Here is a 21,462-nt window from a genome sequence, read left to right on the forward strand (position 1 = left end):
CAGCACCTTCGGGGGCCGCCCCCGCGGCGGCCCGCGGTGGGACCGCGAGCCGGACCCGTTCGCAAACTCCGACCCTCCTCTCCCCCCTGCCGCCGCCGACGGCACCGCCCCGTTCGAGGAACACCAGAACACGGGCATCAACTTCGACGCGTACGAGGACATCCCCGTCGAGACGTCTGGGCGCGAGGTCCCGCCCCCCGTCGCCACGTTCGCGGAGATCGATCTCGGCGACGCGCTCAACGAGAACATCCGCCGGTGCCGGTACGTGCGCCCGACACCCGTGCAGCGCTATGCCATCCCGATCTCGCTCGCCGGGCGGGACCTCATGGCCTGCGCGCAGACGGGGTCCGGGAAGACGGCCGCCTTCTGCTTCCCCATCATCAGCGGCATCATGAGGGGGCCGCCAGCGGGGAGGCCGCAGCGGGGTGGGGGTATGGGGATGCGCACGGCGTACCCGTCCGCGCTCATCCTCTCCCCCACCAGAGAGCTCTCCATGCAGGTCGGATGCATGCACCGCTCGTTGCTTTTGTGTCTCTGTGCTCCTCTTTATTTTTATTTTCTTATACACGAGGTTATTACTTTCTTCATTGGTGTTGCTAGCTAATGCTGTGTCTTCTGTCCTGCGCGGCGGCAGATTCATGAGGAGGCTAGGAAATTTTCGTACCAGACGGGTGTTAGAGTGGTTGTTGCTTATGGAGGAGCGCCGATTACTCAGCAGGTCTGGTTCTTTCCTCTTTGGAGAATGATTCTGCGAAGGATTTGACATTGTTGATTTATTGATAGACCACCTGTACTCTTTAGTTAATAGTTTGATTGGTTCTGTTGAGGTTGTTTGCCTGGCATGAATTTGTCTAAACTAACCTTGTGTACAGAATTATGAGCTTTACATTGAAATTGTGCATTCTAGAATAGAATGCTAGGTTCATCTATTGACCTATTCTATCAAAGAGCTCTCATTAAAAAAAACTGTAGAATGAGCTTTACGCGATCCGTAGTGCAAGACTGCAAGATTAATCCAGAATATATGTTATATCATTCTAGCACAAATTGTTATCCATTAAGACTTCCACACAAGACAAGCCTTTAAACTATTGCAAATCTTAGGTAGTTAATATAACTTGTAGTAACAATACATGAATCATAGTAGTTCCCCTAACTTAATTCATAACTTAAGATACGTGCTGCTGAACTATTACCACAACTTATTTTCTTAAGTTACTATCACATCCTAAACTTGTATTCTATCTTTGCAGTTAAGAGATCTTGAGAGGGGTGTTGACATTCTTGTGGCTACCCCTGGCCGTTTGGTTGACTTGTTGGAAAGGGCAAGAGTATCTTTGCAGTCAATTAGATACCTTGCCCTTGATGAGGCGGATAGAATGCTTGATATGGGTTTTGAACCACAAGTTAGGAGAATTGTTGAGCAAATGGACATGCCTCCACCAGGTGTCAGGCAGACATTGCTGTTTAGTGCGACATTCCCAAAAGAAATCCAGGTTGGCTGTTATTTCTTTGTTAATGATACAGTGATGTTAAATGTTAAACCTATTCATGGCCTGAATAAGAATCCCCACTTCTTGTAAGCTGTTGTTCTGCTAATAATTTTGTGGTCCCTGTTGCACATCTGTAATTTTTGGTTATAGTTTCGGCATATTTGCACCCACTGATATCATGTTTCTGATTAGCATTCTAGGTAGTAGCTTCGCATTTTTTTCCTTAAAATTTCTTCCCATGCTAGAGGAGCTTAGGAAAAGCAACAAGATTTACATTCTTGGAAATCTTAGACCTTGTTACAGTTTTGTGCCCTGATGTGCTGTGTGATTGCAATTTAGTTTAATATGATGTTTATAAATGATGGTGTTGCAATGTGATACTGCCATACTGGTGAAGCTGACTTTTCGTATGTTATTTATCGTATGATATTTAATGCTGATATTTAATTTGACATGCCTGATCTGTTTTTGTCTTCAATGGAGAAGCATTTGTATCTCAGGAAAGGATGCCATGACTACCTTGCCGTTGTATATATATTCCTTTCGTCTTTGTCTGCACTCAGCTTATGTTATGCATGAAAACTTGAAATGAAGAAAATAGTATGGACATTGGGTTGTCCTTTGCTAGCCATTACTTGTTCCAAACTCCAGTTTTCTTCTACAAACATCTTTTTTTACCTTGTTTGAGCTTCTCTTTGGCGATGATCATCTGTGACTTAACTTTATCCAGTTGCTTGCCATGCTGATCAATAGTATGTGCACTTAATATTTGACCTTGTATGTTTTCTAATTATTTTAATGCCAAAGTTGTTCCAGTTTTGCATTCTTAATGATATGGATGTTACTCTAATGAATACAGAGAATGGCATCAGACTTCCTGGAGAACTACATCTTCCTGGCTGTTGGAAGAGTTGGGTCAAGTACTGAATTGATTGTCCAGAGAATTGAATTTGTGCAGGAGGCAGATAAAAGAAGTCACCTGATGGACCTTCTTCATGCACAAAGAGATACTGGAAAGGTATTTGTTTGATCACTATTTTTTTGACCATGCTATCAAATCAACTCAACTATCCTGATATATTTATTTTATTTGTACTCATTTTTGTTCTGCTGCTGCAGCAAAATCTCACACTTGTCTTTGTGGAAACCAAAAGGGGTGCTGATTCATTGGAAAGCTGGTTGTGTATGAATGGGTTTCCAGCTACTTCTATCCATGGAGATAGAAATCAGCAGGTTTCTTTTTGTCTGAACTCCCTTCAGAACAGCTAATTTTGCTCAGAGCATTTATTATACTTTTTTCGTTGCAACCACTGGGCAGTTAGCGCCATGAATGAATATTAACCAGTTACTGTTGCTACCTGGTCTAATGGTGTCTGGCAAGCTCTAAATAGGATCTTGCTATTTGCAGATATTGCTATTAGGTTGCACACAGCCACACACTTATAGTTGCCTACTCTTTGTTTGCTCATATATCCATATCCAAGTTCCAACACTGCTGTATTTTTTATATGCTTGTTTCAAACAGTGAGTGCTAGCAGTGGTTTTTCTATTCCTAATGCATTGATATACTGTTTCTGACAGGAAAGAGAATATGCTTTGAGATCATTCAAGAGTGGGCAAACTCCTATTTTGGTTGCTACAGATGTGGCAGCTCGGGGCCTCGACATTCCTCATGTTGCTCATGTTGTGAACTTCGATCTGCCCAATGATATTGACGACTATGTACACAGGATTGGACGGACTGGGAGAGCAGGAAAGAGCGGCCTTGCAACAGCCTTCTTCAATGATAATAACTCATCGTTAGCAAAATCTCTTGCTGAACTAATGCAAGAATCCAACCAGGAGGTACCTGCATGGCTCTCACGCTATGCAGCTCGCCCTTCTTACGGTGGTGGTGGGGGGAGGAACAGACGGTCTGGGGGTGGGAACCGCTTCGGTGGCCGTGACTTCCGCAATGACTCTTCCTCATTCAGCAAAGGGGGTTCTCGTGGAGGTGGTGGTGACTACTACGGTGGAGGCAGCAGTGGTGGTGGTTCCTCTTCATACGGTGGTGGTGGCTATGGTGGAGCTGGGGCTCCAAGCGCCTGGGATTAAAGTGGTAGTCGCTCCCTAGTAGGGTTTGCCAAATCTTGGCCAACTTTTACTCTAGTTTTGTCTTTAGGTATACATTTTTGGTAGGAGCTGTTATACAGCGACAGTACAAGGTGAATGGCGTCATCCCCTTTTTTCTTCTGGTTACTACCCGCTGCAGTCTTATCTTGCAGATGTCCATTATTGAGAGCGTCTTGAGGACTTTGAAGCACACAAGAGGTTCCTAGTTAGGAATAGGATTTCCACTTCTGAAATTCCTAGTTAGGGACAGTAGCTGGTGTTGTTGCTAGGCTGACAATGTAGTGCTTGAAGCTAAGTCTCTGTCTTTGCTGTTTTCCTTTGTCCGTGTCTCATTTCGATGGTCGGTTGTAAAGCTTGTGTTGAGGGGGCTTTTGCGGCTTGATTTTTGTCCTGGATTCGAGTTTTGACACCCGGAGGTTGAAGAAGCGGTAGGACGGTAATAGTCCTTCAGATCCTGTTGTAATGTATGTGCTGTGAGGTGAGGCTGGATAGAATAAATTATGTAGGTTTAGAGGAAGAAGGGGGAAGTTTGTGTGTGATGGTCTTGTCCGGGAAGATTCCTGTTATTGTGTATTGAGAATTTGTTTTGGATGGAGTTCAACTAATATTATCATTATCATCCAAATGTATTGCCTCTTGTGCGATGCTTTCATGTATTTTTGTGGAATTATGTTACCATGATATGCACGTGTCGATTTGTGGTGCCTTTGGTACGATGTATCTGTTTGGTTAAGTATTTTCGTTCATGTTTTTGCATCACCCGGCAAGGCGGCAGCTGTTGGGGAAAATGCTTGACTTATGGAGTGGTTCTGACGAGTGGGCCCACTAAATAAAAGAAGTGTCTAATTTTATATGTTTGCCATCTGCAACATTGGAGGTATTCTAATACTAAATTAACAGGTTATTACTGCCCTATCATGTCATGTGATGCTGAACTGAACTAAAATTCTGCAGCGATGCAAATTTTCTTGACCATAGATGATTTTAGATGGAAGGAATCGTATTCATTTCAGGCTTTAGTTAAGAGCTGAAGAACTGGACTAAACATGATCCCTTGAAATAAGATAATCCCTTGTCAAAGAATCCCATGACAATCCCTTGAGCTTTAACCTGCACCTTAAGCTGCAAAATAGAAAAGTTTAACCTGTAGTGTGATGCATCTCATGCCAATATGTACTTTTCTAAAACTTTGACGAGAAGATCCAATTTTTCTGTGGCTGAATTGTTGAATTAGCTCATCCAAATTCACTGGCTGTTGTGCATTCTTAATTTGGCTCATCTGAATGCATCTACTTGTTAGCGCAAGCTCCTCTAATCTCTCAATCCAGTGGCAAGAAGGAGGCCGATGCCCCAATTTGGCGCATCCTTAATTCATATTGCTGGATCATTTTGTGATGAATTTCCATGCATACAAATTCAGATCCTAGTCTGATAGTCTCCACAGGTTACTAGCTCGTTCAGTGCAAGGTGGTGGAAACTGAAGGCCAACAATATTGACCTGAACTTGCAGCAGCACTCCCATTGGAGGGAGCATGTCAATCTCGCCAGCAGTGTCGATCTTTTTGTAGGTAGCTGCCTGTAACAGTTGTAATTTCTGTAGGTTTTTCAATCTGTTACTATTGACTGGAATAACATTACCAGGGCATGTCATTGCCTATGGTTTAACATGTGTATTGGCCACTTCTGTTTGCTGCATCAACGGGCCAAATATCCTCAGACAGAGCGACCCCCTCCCCTGTCCTCTGAACCACCAGGCATTCAGGGAATATGACTGAACTGAAATCCTTGGAATAGAGCATTACTTTACGGGAATGAACCAGATACATTGATTAGCCACTTGTATCCAATGAACCAGACATTGATTTTGCTTTGGGATGGATAGGCCCTAGTATGTTTGAAGCTGCAACATGCGCGCCCTGATTGAATGTTGAAGAAGGTTCCATGCTGTCTAAGTAACTTTTAATATTGAAGAAGGTCCATGCTTCCTAAGTAACTTCAATCACGTGCTTTCCACTTCTGGCATAAGGTTGAACAATTGGTAAGCACACTGCAACAATGAAGGAACAAAAATTAAGTTCCATGCTTCATAATAAGATGGTATTTTTTTTGTGAAAAGATAGTGAAACACTGTAAATATGAGCTTCGATATGCACTATTTAATTTAAAACAAAGTGTTTTCAACCAAAAAAATCTATAAGGTGGACTATAACAATGTAACATGCACTAGCAGTAGATGATGTTTCCATATTGTCAAATAATCTTTTAGATTTGTCTCTCAAGCGGTCAATCCAAAGTTCCCATATTTTTTTTATTGCCTCTTCATCAACCAAATAACTGCTAGGAAGTTGAGATCCCCATGAAGGCGTTTTTCTGAATTTAGGAGATGCAACAAGGAGTATTGGTATAATTAGTCCAATCACCATTCATCACTAAATTATCGTTTCAAGAGATCGTTATATGCACAACATGATTTCACATAGAATCGTTGTGAAGAAACAAAGTTGTGCAGCTGTGAAAGATACATGGGAACATTCATACTCTGTTTTATACGCATACAAATGAATAAATTTTATCATTTAAAAAGACGAATAAAGTTGAGGCAGGCATCAATGCACTTGCACATTACAAATTGAATGGTTATTTTAAATTAGTGAGGCAACCATATAGACTACTTTTCAATTGTTGGATGCAAACTGCACCATCATGTGAGGTTTGGGGAGTAAGTGGAGAGGCATAAATAGTTCTTTTATTGAGAGGAACTACGGCTGGCGAATTGCTGGCCTGAATCATCATTGAGATAAGCTTAATAACACATACAAGATTTGTGAATCGAAGAGGAGGAAAAGTCATCCCAAAATTTGCAACCAAACAGGAAACATAATATGAATGGTTCAGTTTGCTTGAATTTCATTCGTTTCAAACTGATAGAATGTGCGTTATACTGTGTGCAACGGCAACGGACCAAGCATTTGTGCCAATAACAAGTCGGCAGTCCTCATCACATCAGTGGTCCTTGTGGGTAAAACTTCGAACACATGGTGTGCTGTGCAGGCTAGAGTTATCAGAGGAAAAGATACCCCATACCTTGTCATTCTCAGATCGAAGGGGACGAACCCAGCAGGCAGCCTTAGAAGAGGAGTAGCAGAAATTGCCACGGCCCTCACCGTCTCTGGCCACTGGGCGACCGGTGCCGCTGCCGAGGGAGCCTCTTTCATCTCCGTGGGAGACGTAATTGTGGGTGCGGGAAGCGCGGCGGACAAGGAGGTGGTGGCATGATATCTATGGAGGGGAGCTCGGGGCGCATGGAGGCAAGGTCAGCGGTGGCCGGTGGGCGGCAGCGCGCCGCCGCCGGATGCCATGTCCGCCGAACCCGAATGCTTTGCGGAAGAGGCCCCGGTTCGCTATCTAGTTATTCTGAATTTAGCCCCTGCACTTTACATATACCACCCTAATCTGGATCGCGATTATTAATCGCGATCCGATTATTTTCATATAACCCCCTCAAGTTTACAAATACCCCGCTAAATTGGATCGTGATTATTGATCGCGATCCAAATATTTACATATGGGCCCCTACTTTGGTTTGGATCGGCGCTTCCGGCTCCGGTCTGTCATCGACGTCCGCCGCCGCCACCGCCGGTCAGAATCGTGAAGCTCCGACCCCAATCAAGTCCAGGGCAAACAATTTGCTCAATTATTCAGTGGCAGGCGCGCTCGAATCATCAGCATAGCCGGCGAGCCGAGCGAGCAGCACCGCGCTTGACTTCAGCGGCGGTTGACCGGCCGTGGGCTCGTGGCGGCTTGGTCCGTGCCTCGCCGCGAGGGTGCACGCTGTATCCTCCTGCACGGCGGCCGGAGCCTGTGCGACAACGACGACCCCGGCGGTAGTCTCTCTGCCCTGATCTCCGACAATTGCTACTCCATTTGACAGTTCTTCGTGCCACACTCCACTGGAACGACAGAGCATACGAAGTGAATGCTGAACTCCATTTGACAGTTCTTCGTCAAAAAAAAGAATCTGCAACAGAACAAACTTATATTACATATGGCGGTTTGTGTTCAGAAATCATATGTAGGATACAAATAACTAGTAACTAGTAGAAAAATGAAATAAGAGATGGCTGATGCTATTCATCTCTTGCAGAAGTTAACAGAGCAGATGTCTACAAACACAAGGGGGTAATTGGTAATCACTGGGCAGCTAATGTCAGCTTGGAGTAATCATTTTTAATCTTCTTCAGTGTCACCACCACATACCTTCTTGCACAGGGGCAGAACGCGGCGGCGGTCTCTTTGCCTTGATCTCTGACAAATTTGTTCTTCATACCGGTGTTTCAAGGAGACAGCATATGAAGGGGACACTGGACTCCATTTCACAGCTCGTTCTGAAAAGGAACTCCATTTCACATTACACAAACTTAGTTTCACATATGGTGGTTTGTGTTCAGAAATCACCAGAGACAAACAACTAGTGAAAAATAAATAGATGAAAGATTGCCGATGCTATTTTTCTATTGCAGACGTGAACAGAGCAGGTGCGTACAAATAAAAGGGTAATTGGTAATCACTAGGCTGCACTCTGCGTTGTGGCTGATGCCGATTTGGCGTAATCCTTTATAATCTTTTTCAGCGTCACCACCACATCGCTCATTGACATCCTTTGGTCAGGTGATTCACTCGAGCAGATCAAACCCAGCTCAAATACTGTAGCAAGTAGGTGATTCAGGTCACAGGGCGTAGCAGAAGCATCTTGTAGGAGCTGGTCGTCCAAAACGTGGACAATCTCTGACGGAAATGCTTGATGAACCCACTGCCTTATGCTCAGGTCTCCTACAAACATGGGATCCGTGGGTTTCTTTCCTGTGAATACTTCAAGAAGCATGATCCCAAAGCTGAACACATCGCTCTTGCGTGATGCCTTCCCAAACGATCCATACTCTGCTCGAGAAATTCAGAAAACAAAATCTTAGCACAATTGATGAACCAGAAAGAATTGTATTGATGGTATATACCATCAAGGTTTTGCCTATAGTACACAAGTGGTAGTACCTGGTGCCATGTACCCAAGAGTTCCAGGCATACTAGCAGTGATCATGGAGCTGTCCTGACCCAGTAGCAACTTTGCGATGCCAAAGTCAGCCACATGTGCTGTCATGTCGCTGTCAAATAGAACATTGCTAGGCTTCAAGTCACAGTGCAGGACAACCTCGTGATGCTCATGGTGCAAATACTCCATTGCCGTCGACACATCTAGCATGATCTCTAACATCTTAAGGAACCCCAAGTGCCTTCTACCTTCAGAGTGTAAGAGCTTCTCTAAGCTGCCATTGGGCATATACTGGAGGACAAGTGCTCTGAAGTCTAGGTTGGAGCAGGTGCTTAGTATCCTTATCAGGTTGCGGTGCCGAGCCATGCGAAGCACACGGCACTCTGCATCGAAGCTTCTAATGGCTTGCTCCAGCCTCATGTCTAGAACTTTAATTGCAACCACCAAACCAGTGCTTAGTTGGCCCTTGAATACTTTTCCAAAGCTCCCAGTCCCCAACAGGTTGTTGCTGCTAAAGTTATCCGTGGCATGAACAAGGTCGTGATAGGACACTAATCTAAGGCTCATGATATCACCCTGATCAATGTTCAATGTTTGAACCTGTCCCTTTTTTAGTGTCCTTACTGTTAGGCAAATGCACAGAACAATAGAACCAAAAGCAACAGTGACAGCAGGGAGTAGAAATTTCAGAAAGTGTCTACTATTTGATTTTGACTTCTCAGGGCATGGCAAAAATCCTAGACGGGGAGCACCACATAGCCCGGTATTTCCGATCAAAGATTGCACGCTGATGTTTGAGAAAACACCTCCATCTGGTATGATTCCTTCTAGTTTATTGAAGGAGAGATTCAAGGTTGTCATGTAAGTGAAATTGGCAATGAACTTGGGAATGGCACCAGAGAGATTGTTAGAGGAGAGGTCCAATGATGCTAAGCCAGTCAAATGTTTGAATGTGTCTGGGATCGAGTCCTCAAAAAAGTTGTGTGACAGGTTTAGGTACGTGAGCATCCTGAGTTGCCCAAATGATTCTGGGATGCTTCCATGCAAAAAGTTGGAAGAGAAATCCATTTCAGCTAGTTGTTTGAAATGGCCAACATCAGAAGGTAGCACACCAGTAAAGGAATTGTTATACATAACTAGTTGGACAAGTTTGTCAAGGTGGAACAAGCTTACCGGTACAGTTGAATCTAACTGGTTATCGAACAGCCAGATGATTTCCAGCTTACTAATGTTGCCAATGCTAGCTGGTATGGAGCCAGATAGTTTGTTTGTGTCAAGAAACAGCCTTTGTAAGCTTTTGAGACTATCAATTCGTGTCGGGATAGGCCCTGAAATCTCATTTTTGGAAACATCAAGCCATGCTAGGTTTTGCATCTGTGTGATAGATTCAGGGATAACACCTGTGAATAGGTTGTTGGGAAGAGAGAGCCAGCTAAGACTGCTTAAGTTCGACAACGTTGATGGAAGCTTGCCTGTTAACTTGTTGTGACTTGCAGTAAACGTACGTAATTGTGTAGAAAGGTTTCCCACATGGTCTAATAGTCTCCCTGTGAAAGCATTATTAGCTATGTCAAGGATCCGGAGTAGCCTACAGTTAGAAAGAGACAAAAAGAATTCCAGGTTCCCCTCTAATTTGTTATCTGACAGAGCAAGCACATTCAGAGCTGGGATGTTCCCTAGTGTCGTTGGTACTGAGCCAGACAATTGATTTCTTTGCAGATCTAGGAAAGACAGTTCAGATAAATTTCCAAGAGAAGATGGAATCGGACCTGTCAGCATGCTGTCTATGATTTGCAGATAAGAAAGTTTTTGCATGAGGCCTAATTCTGTTGGAATGTCACCTGTCAGGTTGTCGGAACCAAGGTCTAGTAGAGTAAGACCAGTGAGATTGCTAAGAACAGCTGGAATAGGGCCAACAAGGTGATTTGCACCCATCGAAAGTTTGGTGAGGTGTGGTAGTTGAGCCAACCATGTTGGCACAACATCCACAAAAAAATTATAAGATAAGGCAATAATTTGTAGAGATTGGCATGCTGCTAGCCCTGATGGAATCTGACCTTTGAAGTTGTTAACCGATAGTCCAAGTATCTGTAGCATTGGAAGGCTGAAACTTTGATTATTTGGAATTGGTCCAGTTAGATTGTTGTGTTGAAGTATTATGATTTGCAACCGAGACATGTTGTATATGGTTGGGGGCAGTGTACCAGAGAGCTGGTTACGTTGCATGTTCAAGTACTCAAGCATGGGCAGGGTGGCCACACTGTGTGGTACAGGACCTGATAGGCTGTTGTTTTCCAAGCTTATGTATCTCAGGGAAGGTGTTCTATTAAACAGATATGGCGGTATATTTCCACTCAGCTCATTCCCTTTCAGAGAAAGGTTGCGAAGGCTGCGCAGGTTCAGCATCAACTCTGGCAATATCTGCCCAAAGAGGATGTTGGAACCTAGGTCAAGAAGCTCAAGTCGTGAGAGGTTTCCTATGCTACAAGGAATGGCCCCTGAGAGGCCATTTCCAGAGAGATTTAGAATCCTAAGACGACGTAGCCTACCAAGATCATTAGGGATTGAGCCAGTAAGGCTGGTGTTTGTGAGGTCAAGCAAGGAGAGGAAAGAAAGGTTACCAAGGTGAGAGGTGAGCTCTCCATGGAGGGGCACATCCGGCAAAGATAGAGCAGAGACACGCTGCCCGCCACGGCTGCATGAGACGCCAGCCCAATGACAAAAGGATACATTGGTATTCCAGCTACCAGCAAGGACGCCTAGAGGATCCGAGAGCTGGCCTTTGAAAGCCAGCAGCGCAGCAAGGTCGGTGTCTCTGCCACTGATGGTTTGACTCAGATTTGAGCTTTGGTGAGAAGCAGCACCAGCTGCTACTAGGGTTGACAACAAGATGGCCAGCAGCAATACCAGCGCAATCGAGTTGCTTGCAGCGGCCATTGGTGCGAACATGTCAATCTTGTCAGTAGTCACTGAGGCATACAAATGCAGTGAGTGTTATGTAGCAGTGTAGTTGATACAAATAGATAACGAGCAGTATTGTTAATTATGCGCGTTAGTTAAACATACCTGTCTATAATGATTTCCTTGAACTTCATACAGGCCTTTAATATGTTATCCTTGACTGCCATGTCGCTGCCATGATGCTGCTTTTGACTGCCATTGTCAACCTGTGTAGCATTAATAAACTGCCTTCATTGAATTCATCCAATGTTTGCTGAATCAACACTTTAATAATTGTTTGGTCCCTGGAGGACTTTGGCTTCTGATCTGGCACCCTTTGTTTAAAAAAATTGTCTAGCTAGGCCCTACATGTCAGTCTCCCACCTAGTGCCAAGCGCTTTTTAACACATTGCCTGAAATAAGTATAAACATAACGTCCATCCTAATTACTCCTTCAATTAAAAATGTAAGTAAATTTAAGCAGCCCAAAAAAAAAGTGTCTACAAGAAATAAAGCAATAGGGAAAAAATACCTTGTTGCCTGTCAACCATAATTACATTAATGCCAAATTTACTGGTTGCATAGGACATATTGAAGAGAAGACATGTAAAGAGATTGACTTACTGTAGGCTTTCAACATGTTCTCGTTGACTGGCATGGTAGGTCCTGATAAAGCACTGATGTAAGCAACTTGTACCATGCGCTTTTCAGTTTTCACCTCTGGCTGCTTTGAACTCCAATTAGTAGTGTATTATTAAATTACTAAAAGATTCAATGATAAGCACGATAATGCAACAATGACCAAACAAGAAATATGTTCTGTGCATTAGTCCAGTGAAACCACAAGAAGAAACAATGTTCGCCATGCTCATGATAACGATGGTCAGAGACAGAAACTCAGAATATGGTTGGCAATCTGTAATAGTTGCTGGGACACCAAGAGGCTCCAGCACATGGGATAGCCACATCATAGCAAATGTCTGTTGTGCAATTCGAAGGATGAGACATTGCAAACATCAGCTTGCATCACCAATGCTGTACAAGAGGGTGTTCAATCACTGATCGACACGCATGTGAAAACATTTCACAAAAGCAAGAAGAATGGTGGTGGCAGTTTTCTGTTAGTACCTTTTCCTCTTTGTTTCTAAACTCATTATTTAGGTACTGGAATCCGGGGTACCATAGATTTCTGGGAAAGGGTAGTGACAAGATATTAATATTTGTATTTTGATAAGTGTAGCACGCATTGAACCAAGAATCCTAATCCATGCTCAAGATAAGTCAGCTTGCCCACCTGAGTTGACATGAAACACTCAATCAGATTACTAGCCAGCTGGTCAAGAACATTGGGGTACCAAGAAGCAGCGAGGCTCAATGCAAATTTGACCTGTTAAACTGCTCTCTATGATTGAGATAATTTAGAGGCCAGGAAGACTGAAACTTCAGTTAACAGGGATCTGTCCAGATAAGGTGTAGTTCCTGCAGTGGTAGGCATGCTTCTGCAGCTTTTCTGGGACTGGACCAGATACATTGTTAGACTTTAGGAGAAGAGCTTAAAGTCTTATGCAGTTTCCTACAGTGGTAGGCATGCTACCAGACAGCCAATCATTGCAAAGATTAAAAAAAGTTAAGATTGAACGATCCTCTCACATCATCTTTCATCTAGGATTGAACCCATGATTATTGGCATTGGTGACATTGAGGAAAAATAGGAAAGAGAAGCAACAGAGGTGAGGAGTGAGTGATCCATGGAAGGGCGCACCTGGTGTCTCCATGGCAGTAACATTCTCTGTACACTTGCTGCATGAGACATCAGCTGGGCAGAAAGATCAACATAGCTTCTGTTGCCCTTGCTCACACCTGGAGAAGAAGCAGCTGCAATGGATAAGCATGTCACTGACACTATGGAAAAATGCATGAAAAAAACAAGTGCCATGTGTGCCCTAAAAAAATACAGAAATACTTTACGGGGAAGGACTTGAATCTTAGCTCTTAATTAGGAATAAACGTTGTTCCATTTGTCATTTTTGTCCAATGAACCCGACATTGATTTGGCTATCAGGATGGATAAACACTGGTATGTTCCAACTTCCAACGTTGAACAAAAGTTCCATGTTTTCAGAGCAATTTTGTAGCATGTGCTTTTCTTTTCTGGCCGCATGTTTCGCCAATTTGTAGTTCATTAGTACAGGACCCAGAAATACACAGAACACTGCAGCAGTTAACAAACAAGAAATAAGTTTGGTTCCTGGTAATTTAAAGTATCAGTAAAGCAGTCTTGGATACGCTTTGTTAGATTTGCAAATAAAGTGCCATGAGTCATCTGAAAACATCAATTTAGCATATTTCGTTGTGAACTATTTACATTTACACTCCATTTGTTAGATTTCTAACTGCTATTTGTTTTGGAGGGCAAAGGTCAGGTTTTTACCCCAAGTGCAAGTCAAAATTGCTCATGTTTTAGACAGACAGGCAAAACAGCCCTGCCCCATTTCCATTAGAAGACAAGGCACAATAGCGTTTCAGTTATCAGCGCACAGCGCGTTTACATGGCCAAAACCAACAGAAAGGCCAGCACCACAGCTGTCGCAGGGCTTCACGGCACATCCGGGGAGTAACAGAAAAACATCTAAACAAAGGTAGCAAGATAGTGTCTCCAGCATACAACAACATAGCCTTTCAGTCCCAAGCAAGTTGGGGTAGGCTAGAGTTTAAACCCAACAAAAGCCACAAATCAGGGTTCGGGCACCACTTGGGTTTCATCTCCATTAGAATGGCTAGGTTTAACGTTGGCTCGCCAAGCCTATCACAACCCTCCTCCTTTACCAGGGCTTGGGACCTGCTATGTTGAGACAACATAGGCGGAGTTATAGTGTCTCCAGCATGCTGGAAAAAAAACCAAAGCTATGCTTTTCATTTTTTCCATCGAGAGACTGGACGCCGCTTCTTCCTTTTCAGTCATTCATACCTGGCGCCCCCATATTGAACCTCTTCACGAACAGCCGACCTCCAAACGGGGTCCTAAGCACCTCCTCCAAGTAGCTGCACCATTGGCCTGTACTCTCTTCTAAGGATCCCTGGTGCATCGGTTTCCACATAGTGACACACTTCCATACTCGCCACAGCACCATCTTCAAGTCCCTTCAGTCCTGTTTATGAAAAACCATATCATTTCGAGTTAACCATATGCCCCAGCATACTCCTGCAGAGATGCTGTTAATCAGGTCATATTTCTTCCAACAGTCCATTTACTAGCCATATCCAAATAGCTCTCAATATGTATTCCAGAAAAACAGTAGACATAATACCAGATTCTCCTAGCCACTCCGCAATCAAAAAAGAGATGGTGGATGCTTTCATTTTCTGCACAGAATTGACATTCTTCAGCAAGTTATCAACAATCATGAGCTTATTATGCGAGAGCAACCAAAGGAAAACTTGAATCCTAGGAGGGATCTTAACCTTCCACACAGCTGGAATATAGAATGGTTTTACACCTCGAAAATTAATCACAACATACGGAGACTCAGTAGTATACTGCCTTTACTATCATATTGCCAAACAAGTGCATCTCCCTCTTCATTATAGATTACACTAGAGACTATTTTCACAAACTCACACCATCAGTCAAAATTGCTCATCAGTGCCCCTAGTGGGTAAAGCATCGAACAAATGGTGTGCAGTGCGCAGCCGCCGGCCGCCATGCTGAAAACATGCCAACCGGCGGCACTAATTACTGAGAGAGAGAACACGCAATCGGAGACGATGGCCTTCGTATGGTAATGGAGTTATCAGAGGAAGGGATTGATACCTTTTCAGATAGAATGAGAGGCACCGAGCCAGCAGCCTGACAGCCTGAGAAGAGGAGGACCAGAATTTGGTTGCCGCCCCAGTCCACGGCCGCGCGCGCCAACCTCCGCGCGTGCGCTTGAGCCCCAGGGCAGCCGGCGACGGCGAGGCACAGGGGGGCTTTGACATTGCGGCGGCGAGCTAGATCCGGTATTCGTAGCTTGGCCTGGGCAGAGGCCGCGTCGGCGCGGGGGTATCCGGAGGAACGCGACGGAGGGAAGCGGCTGGAAGCACGGCGGAGGGACTATCGGAGGCCGGCGGCGGCAGCACGATCGACCCCCGCCGGCGGCAGCGCGCCGGCAGGCCAGGCACAGTATTTGCATAACCCCCTGGCCTATCTGCACATAGCCCCGGTAACTTACGAATGGATCCCTAGTTTGGATTGCGATTAATAATCACGATCCGAACATATGTATTTAGCCCCCTATATTTTACTAATAGCCCCTTAGTTTGGATCGCGATTACCGATTATTTGCAAAGAAACCCCTGGGTCGGATAGGCTTCTCCTCCGGCCGTCCGCCGCCCGCCGCCGTCGCGTGCTCCCCCGTCCTCCACCTCCGCTGGAAGGGAAACACCGTTCGCCGCCGCCGTCGGGGTTGGGCAGCTTCACCAGCTCTGCAGCTCATTCAGCTTCGATGCAGAATCGGCACTACTTCCTCCACTAACCTGCTCTCTGTGCGCAAGATCAGCTTGTGATTCTCAGTGAAAGAAATAGTTGCACAATCCTGCTGCAAGAGGATTCCGGAATCAAGAGCCTGCAATTGTCACCTCACACTGTTCTACGAAATTGAATTCTCTCCAAGCCCCCTCCAAACACACTGTCAGATTCTTACTGAAGACTTGAGACTGTATAGTACAACGTACATCATATATCTGTGCAAAGTTTACTGCTGTTAGTTGCAGGATTGAAGTCAGTCAACCATTGTACCCTCAGGAAACATTCGTTGAAGGGGAGATGAACCAAAAACCAATCGTCAGTGTGGCTGCCATTGGCATTTAGTTGGATTTGAGTTTGGACAGGAAGAGATGGCAAACAACAACACTGAACGACTTGCTTGGAGTGGGCATTGGAGAGCATGCTTGTTTACCTCTGTATTCTAACTCACGCAGGTGTGGAGCCATAAACTTGTTTGTTCAGATGATATACTTTCTCTCGACTACCTTTATTTTTCGTCCTCCTTGATCTGCATCTCCTCAAAGAATCATTCCAACCGGTTATGAATTATGATCGAAGCCGGCGAGGTTTTTAGCGAGGCGAGTAGGACGTGCCACTGATATCTCATGGACCAAGTTACTTCGAAATCAAGGAAAAGTCACAAGTCTGCTTATTAAGCTGGGAATGTGGCTGGAATACAAGATGGTGTCGATGATGCCAAGGATACTGGCCTTTGGGTGCTAGCAGTGGAATGATTCCATGGCTTCATTCTATACTCGGTCAAATCAATTGTTATTGCTTGTAGAGAGCTCCAGGAATTTGTGCTCGGAAAAGATTGAGGCATATCTCTGAAACTTGTGCAACAACTTAGGCACTAAGCTGGTGTTGATACAAGTGTGGAGCTACTGGATGAATCTTTGAAGATCTTGCTGCTAGATTTTACTGACACTGTACCAATATAAATAAGAATGTATCTCTGAATTTTTCACAACTAAAACAGAAAATATATAGTGCTATGCTTTGCTCTGTTCCTCTGTTTTCATATTCATAACAGTACTAGTAGATCGGCAGTAACTACAAGTATACTGGATCCAATCACCACTAATTTTTCATGATAAGACAACACAAGCAGCTGGGGTTTAATCCCATAGCAAGAAAAGAAACATCAACAGAAACAGGACTAGATGTATATCACGGCCAACAGGAAGAATAATTAATTACTTGTGTAAATCACATATACAACTCTGCATTTAGATGGGATAATCTTGCATTTCGTTTGATCATTACTCCAGCTGGTAGCAAGCATGGAAGTCATTACGACACCTAGACCTGCAGTGGGCATCTTAACATGGAGAATAAGCTGTGTATTTGGTTCCAGATCCTACAGATGTGGTTCGGACAGGAACCAGAACTGCTGCGACACCGGCACGGAGAGGATGAAGGAAGAACTACCACTTGTCACTTGTGGATTGTGATCACTGACAGATCGATCGCTGCATGTGAGAATGTGAATTGCCTGGTTCTTCGCCCTAGTTTCTCCAGCAGCCTCCGCTTCCACGTTGCCCATTGTGCCTCTCTGGATCCGCGAGGGCTGCACTGGCCGCATCGCTGCATGGTTGCGCCAGACGAACTTGTAGAACGAACTGTCCCCCTGCGCGCGCGGTCATGGTGACCCGGTAGAGCGGGCCTGCCCTTAGAACGCCGTCTGATGCTGCAAGAGGACAGGTTCTTGAATCCTGCACATCTGAAAGTGCAAAGCTCTCGAGCAGTTCCTGGAGTGCCGCAGCAACCCGTGACAGCCGTGGCGCAAAGTGCTGTCGCAGCGATCCGGCCAGAACTGCAGCAACGGAGGCTTCAGGCTTGGAAGAGCGGCAGCCAGTTGTCATGCCAGAAAGAAGTTGATGTGCCGTCCCCCGACAGCGGTAGTGGTGATGGCTCTGTAGACCGGGAGAAGTTTCCTAAAGCTGTCCAAGTGAGAAGTGCCTCCGAGCGACGCAAATGTCGACTTGCGCATTGATCCATAGCGCCCAGGATGAGCCTGCAGGGTGATGTATGCGGTGGAGTAGCTTCATGGGCAGACATTCGTTCAAGACCGGCAGATCCTTGACACCGAGATCTACCACCATGTTCTTTCGGAACACAAAGCTTTTCCCACGCTGCCAGGCACTGCGCACCAGATGTTGTCGCTTCCCCTGCCTAGAGAAAAGTTCGTCGCCGTTTGTATTGATTTCACATTTTCACTACGGTCGTTCAATCATAATATGCTGTCTGATCCTAATGGGCATGGCAAAAGGCCTTCACAGGGAAGGTGCTATACGAAAGAGCAAGCATCTGAAGTGAAGACCAAGCTCTTCATTTCACGGTGCATAACACTGTATATTACACATATGACAGTAATTGTTCACAAGTCATGGGAAGCACAGCGAAGGCTATGGAGACAAATAACTAATGAAAAAAGAAGATTAATAAAAAGCTGGTGATGTTCTTGCACTGAAGAAACAAGCAGAGCACACGTATCAAAGGGTAACAGGTAGTCCCTGGGCAACTCTCTGCGGTGTTGCTGATGCCGAATCTTCTTTAGTGCATTGACAACATCGCGCATCGACATCCTTCGGTCAGGTGAATCACTTAAGCAGAGCAAACCCAGCTCAGATATTGGTAGAAGAAAGCCGTTCAAGTCGCGCGCAGCAGAAACATCCTGCGTTAGCTGCTCATCCAGAACACGGATTAGCTCTGATGGAAATGATTGATGGACCCACCCCCTGATGCTCAGATCCCCGATGAACATAGGACTTGTGGGTCTCTTTCCACTGAATACTTCAAGGATCATTATTCCAAAAGCTGAACACATCGGTCTTTCGCGAAGCCTTTCCAAAATATCCATACTCTGCTCAGTATTTCAGAAAGTACAATGTAAGCACGACTATATTGCTGACATATACTATCAAGGGTTTAGCTATAGATAAAAAAAATTCTAATACCTGGTGCCACATACCCCAAGTGTTCCATGCATGCTAGTACTGACCATGGAGTTGTCATCACCTAGTAACAACTTGGCACGAGATCAGTCAGCTTGGCACGGGTATATCACTATATCTTAGCCCAATTATTTTTTTTTTGACAGATCAAGAACCTAATCTGAGGTACTGTTCAGATATTGTGTAATTCATGCCAATAACAAATTAAAATAGCATTTAAAGATGGGTGTGTGCGCCAGACTAGCAAGACAATTGACTTGCAGAGTTCTAAAAGGCTTTCTATGAAACAAATTGTTCCATCTCAATATAATCCACTAAGGCGCCAGACTTGCAGTTGCCCTTTGCTTGTCTAGTGTGAAGTTTGGGAGAGCAGAGTGGAGAAACATCTGTAGATATATCTAGTTCTTTTACAGAAATCTCATGAAAGTTTGTGTGCTGGAAGGAATTAAAAGCCTGCCATACTTTTTGTATGATAAAAACGTGAAACAAGTACAAACTCAGGATGTTGAAAAATCCCAAAAGTATTCTTGCAAGGATCTCCAAACAGAACTGGACCAGCCGTGCTACCCGGTCCCTGTTGGTGGTCACCTGGTCAATCAAATAGTCCAGTTCTCTGCCGCGATGTATTAATAAAACTGGAAAGTGCTTGCAAGTCCAAACAACAAAACCGCAGACTAGAGTAAAATTTAGGAGAATTTTAAATGTTCCTATAAATTTGTATGGGAACTCAACTTCTGTTGCTTCAGAGCTTTATAAAATGAATTCACGGTAGTGGTCATACTTTCTGAGCAACCAGATCAACCAATCATCATTACCACTGTGGGAAATCGTTGCATATTCTCACTTCATGAGGTTCCAAAACATCAGCCACCCTCAGATTGTCCATTCTGAAGGTGAGATGGTATAACTTACAATAATATTAGAATTAATGCTATACCAAGCTTCACTTTGTGCATATGTCCAGAAATATGGATTGGAAGGGACATGAGCTTGATATATACGTACATGTTGGAATTTCGCCACACAGAAGAAGCTTGCAACCTGCGACCACGGTTTGATTTACTGGATTCCTGATGTGGTTAGTATTGAACACGAAATCCATCAGCTGCAGAGCACAGAACTCTGTATGAGGTGTTAGTTGCTACGCGACTCACGACATTCCTTTTTTATTTGCATAAATTAAGGATTTATAGAGTTACTAAGAGACAACTTTGAAGACAACCCGTTGTACATGTTGTTTACTAAGTTGTCTCAAAGTTACATGTCAATGCATGGACTAGCACGAAGCACTCGTGAGACTCTACCCTGCCGTGGCAGCTCCCTCCTAACCCCTCCTGCCATAACCATCCTCGGTGTCGTCACTCCCACCCAACCGCACTTACCAAATGTCCTCCTCCTCCACCACCACCAACACCATGAGGCTGGACCACCGCCTGCGGCCCTCCTTCTAAGCTAGCTAGACTTTGTAAACTCCGAACTCCAAATCCCAAAACCCGAATTCTAAACCCTAATTTCTCACCAGAGATACTCAACAACGCTTGAGCTCAAAATCACTCTCACCATAGTTTGAGCCCAGCTCAGGTAAAAAAAGTTGAATGTGGAAGGCTTCAAAAAGACTCGCCTAACATATAGCTTTTTTCAATTAGATTGTGGATCCGCTGATGGATACTAATCCAAGTAATAATTCAACAAGGACGAGCACTATGCCAAAAAAAACTTTGTGCTGGTGGGTAGAAGAGGTTTGTGCTGGCAGGTACCGCACCCGCCAGCAACCTTGAGCCAGCAGAAATGGCTATTTGCGCTAGCGGGCACTTGCCGCCAGCACAAACGGTTCTGTGCTGGAGGCCCTCTTAAGCCACCCACCAGCATAGATAATTTTTGTATTGACGGGTGCTTATGCTGCTCGCCAGCAAAGATATTTTTAGAAAAACAAAAAAAAAGCTGGTAGTAGCGGTCGCGCCCCCGCCAGCGCTGTTGCTCGCGTCGCTTCGCACTGCCGCCCATGTCATCCCTTTCCATCCGCCGTCCGCCTAGAGGCCGCCCGAGGGCCGAAGGAGCTGCCGGTGATGGCCGCACCGCAGGGCCTTTCCCCCGCCAGTGCCGGCCGCCACCAGTTGCCCTGCCACTGCCAGTCACCCGCGGCAGGCTGCCCTACTGGGCTATGCCCCCACCAGCTCCCGCCTGCGCCCTCAGCCAGCAACAACGTCCGCGCCATCGCGGCTCCTCCGTTGACAAGCCGCGAAGACTGACCTGAAGATGAAGATATGGATGAACCTTGCGGTGGCATGGACGTCATCCTCGGAGCGGCGCCATGCCATGGGGAGCTAGGGCTCGAGCTACGTGTAGGGCCGGTGCGGGGCGTAGACCTCGGTGTACAGCGGCCTCCGG

At 45.1% G+C, this 21,462-nt stretch overlaps 2 protein-coding genes across 21 annotated transcripts; one reads left to right on the plus strand and one right to left on the minus strand.

Annotated features, from left to right (window-relative positions):
* The first annotated feature begins 6 nt into the window (after positions 1–6).
* Positions 7–3,587, plus strand: LOC101766750 (DEAD-box ATP-dependent RNA helicase 52C). The gene is made up of 6 exons (XM_012848505.3): positions 7–499; positions 635–718; positions 1,254–1,496; positions 2,353–2,511; positions 2,613–2,726; positions 3,075–3,587. Exons 1-6 carry the CDS (start codon positions 326–328, stop codon positions 3,585–3,587), a joined length of 1,287 nt encoding a protein of 428 aa, XP_012703959.1. The 5' UTR covers positions 7–325.
* Positions 3,588–4,090: 503 nt separating this feature from the next.
* Positions 4,091–15,854, minus strand: LOC101784813 (probable LRR receptor-like serine/threonine-protein kinase At3g47570). 20 transcript variants are annotated; one of them, XM_022829323.1, is made up of 10 exons: positions 15,404–15,854; positions 14,901–14,955; positions 14,561–14,741; positions 12,980–13,804; positions 12,721–12,781; positions 12,217–12,627; positions 8,655–12,005; positions 7,863–8,543; positions 6,690–7,623; positions 4,091–5,652 (listed from the first exon to the last, which is right to left on the minus strand). In XM_022829323.1, exons 7-8 carry the CDS (start codon positions 11,599–11,601, stop codon positions 8,173–8,175), a joined length of 3,318 nt encoding a protein of 1,105 aa, XP_022685058.1. In that variant the 5' UTR covers positions 11,602–12,005; positions 12,217–12,627; positions 12,721–12,781; positions 12,980–13,804; positions 14,561–14,741; positions 14,901–14,955; positions 15,404–15,854; the 3' UTR covers positions 4,091–5,652; positions 6,690–7,623; positions 7,863–8,172. The 20 variants fall into 20 exon arrangements, with proteins under 20 accessions (XP_022685058.1, XP_022685061.1, XP_022685051.1 ...); XM_022829326.1 differs by having other exon boundaries at positions 12,217–12,316; positions 12,887–13,804; XM_022829316.1 differs by having other exon boundaries at positions 12,887–13,804.
* Positions 15,855–21,462: the final 5,608 nt, after the last annotated feature.

Source organism: Setaria italica, chromosome VIII (assembly GCF_000263155.2).
Source record: "Setaria italica strain Yugu1 chromosome VIII, Setaria_italica_v2.0, whole genome shotgun sequence".
NCBI classification, from domain to species: domain Eukaryota; kingdom Viridiplantae; phylum Streptophyta; class Magnoliopsida; order Poales; family Poaceae; genus Setaria; species Setaria italica.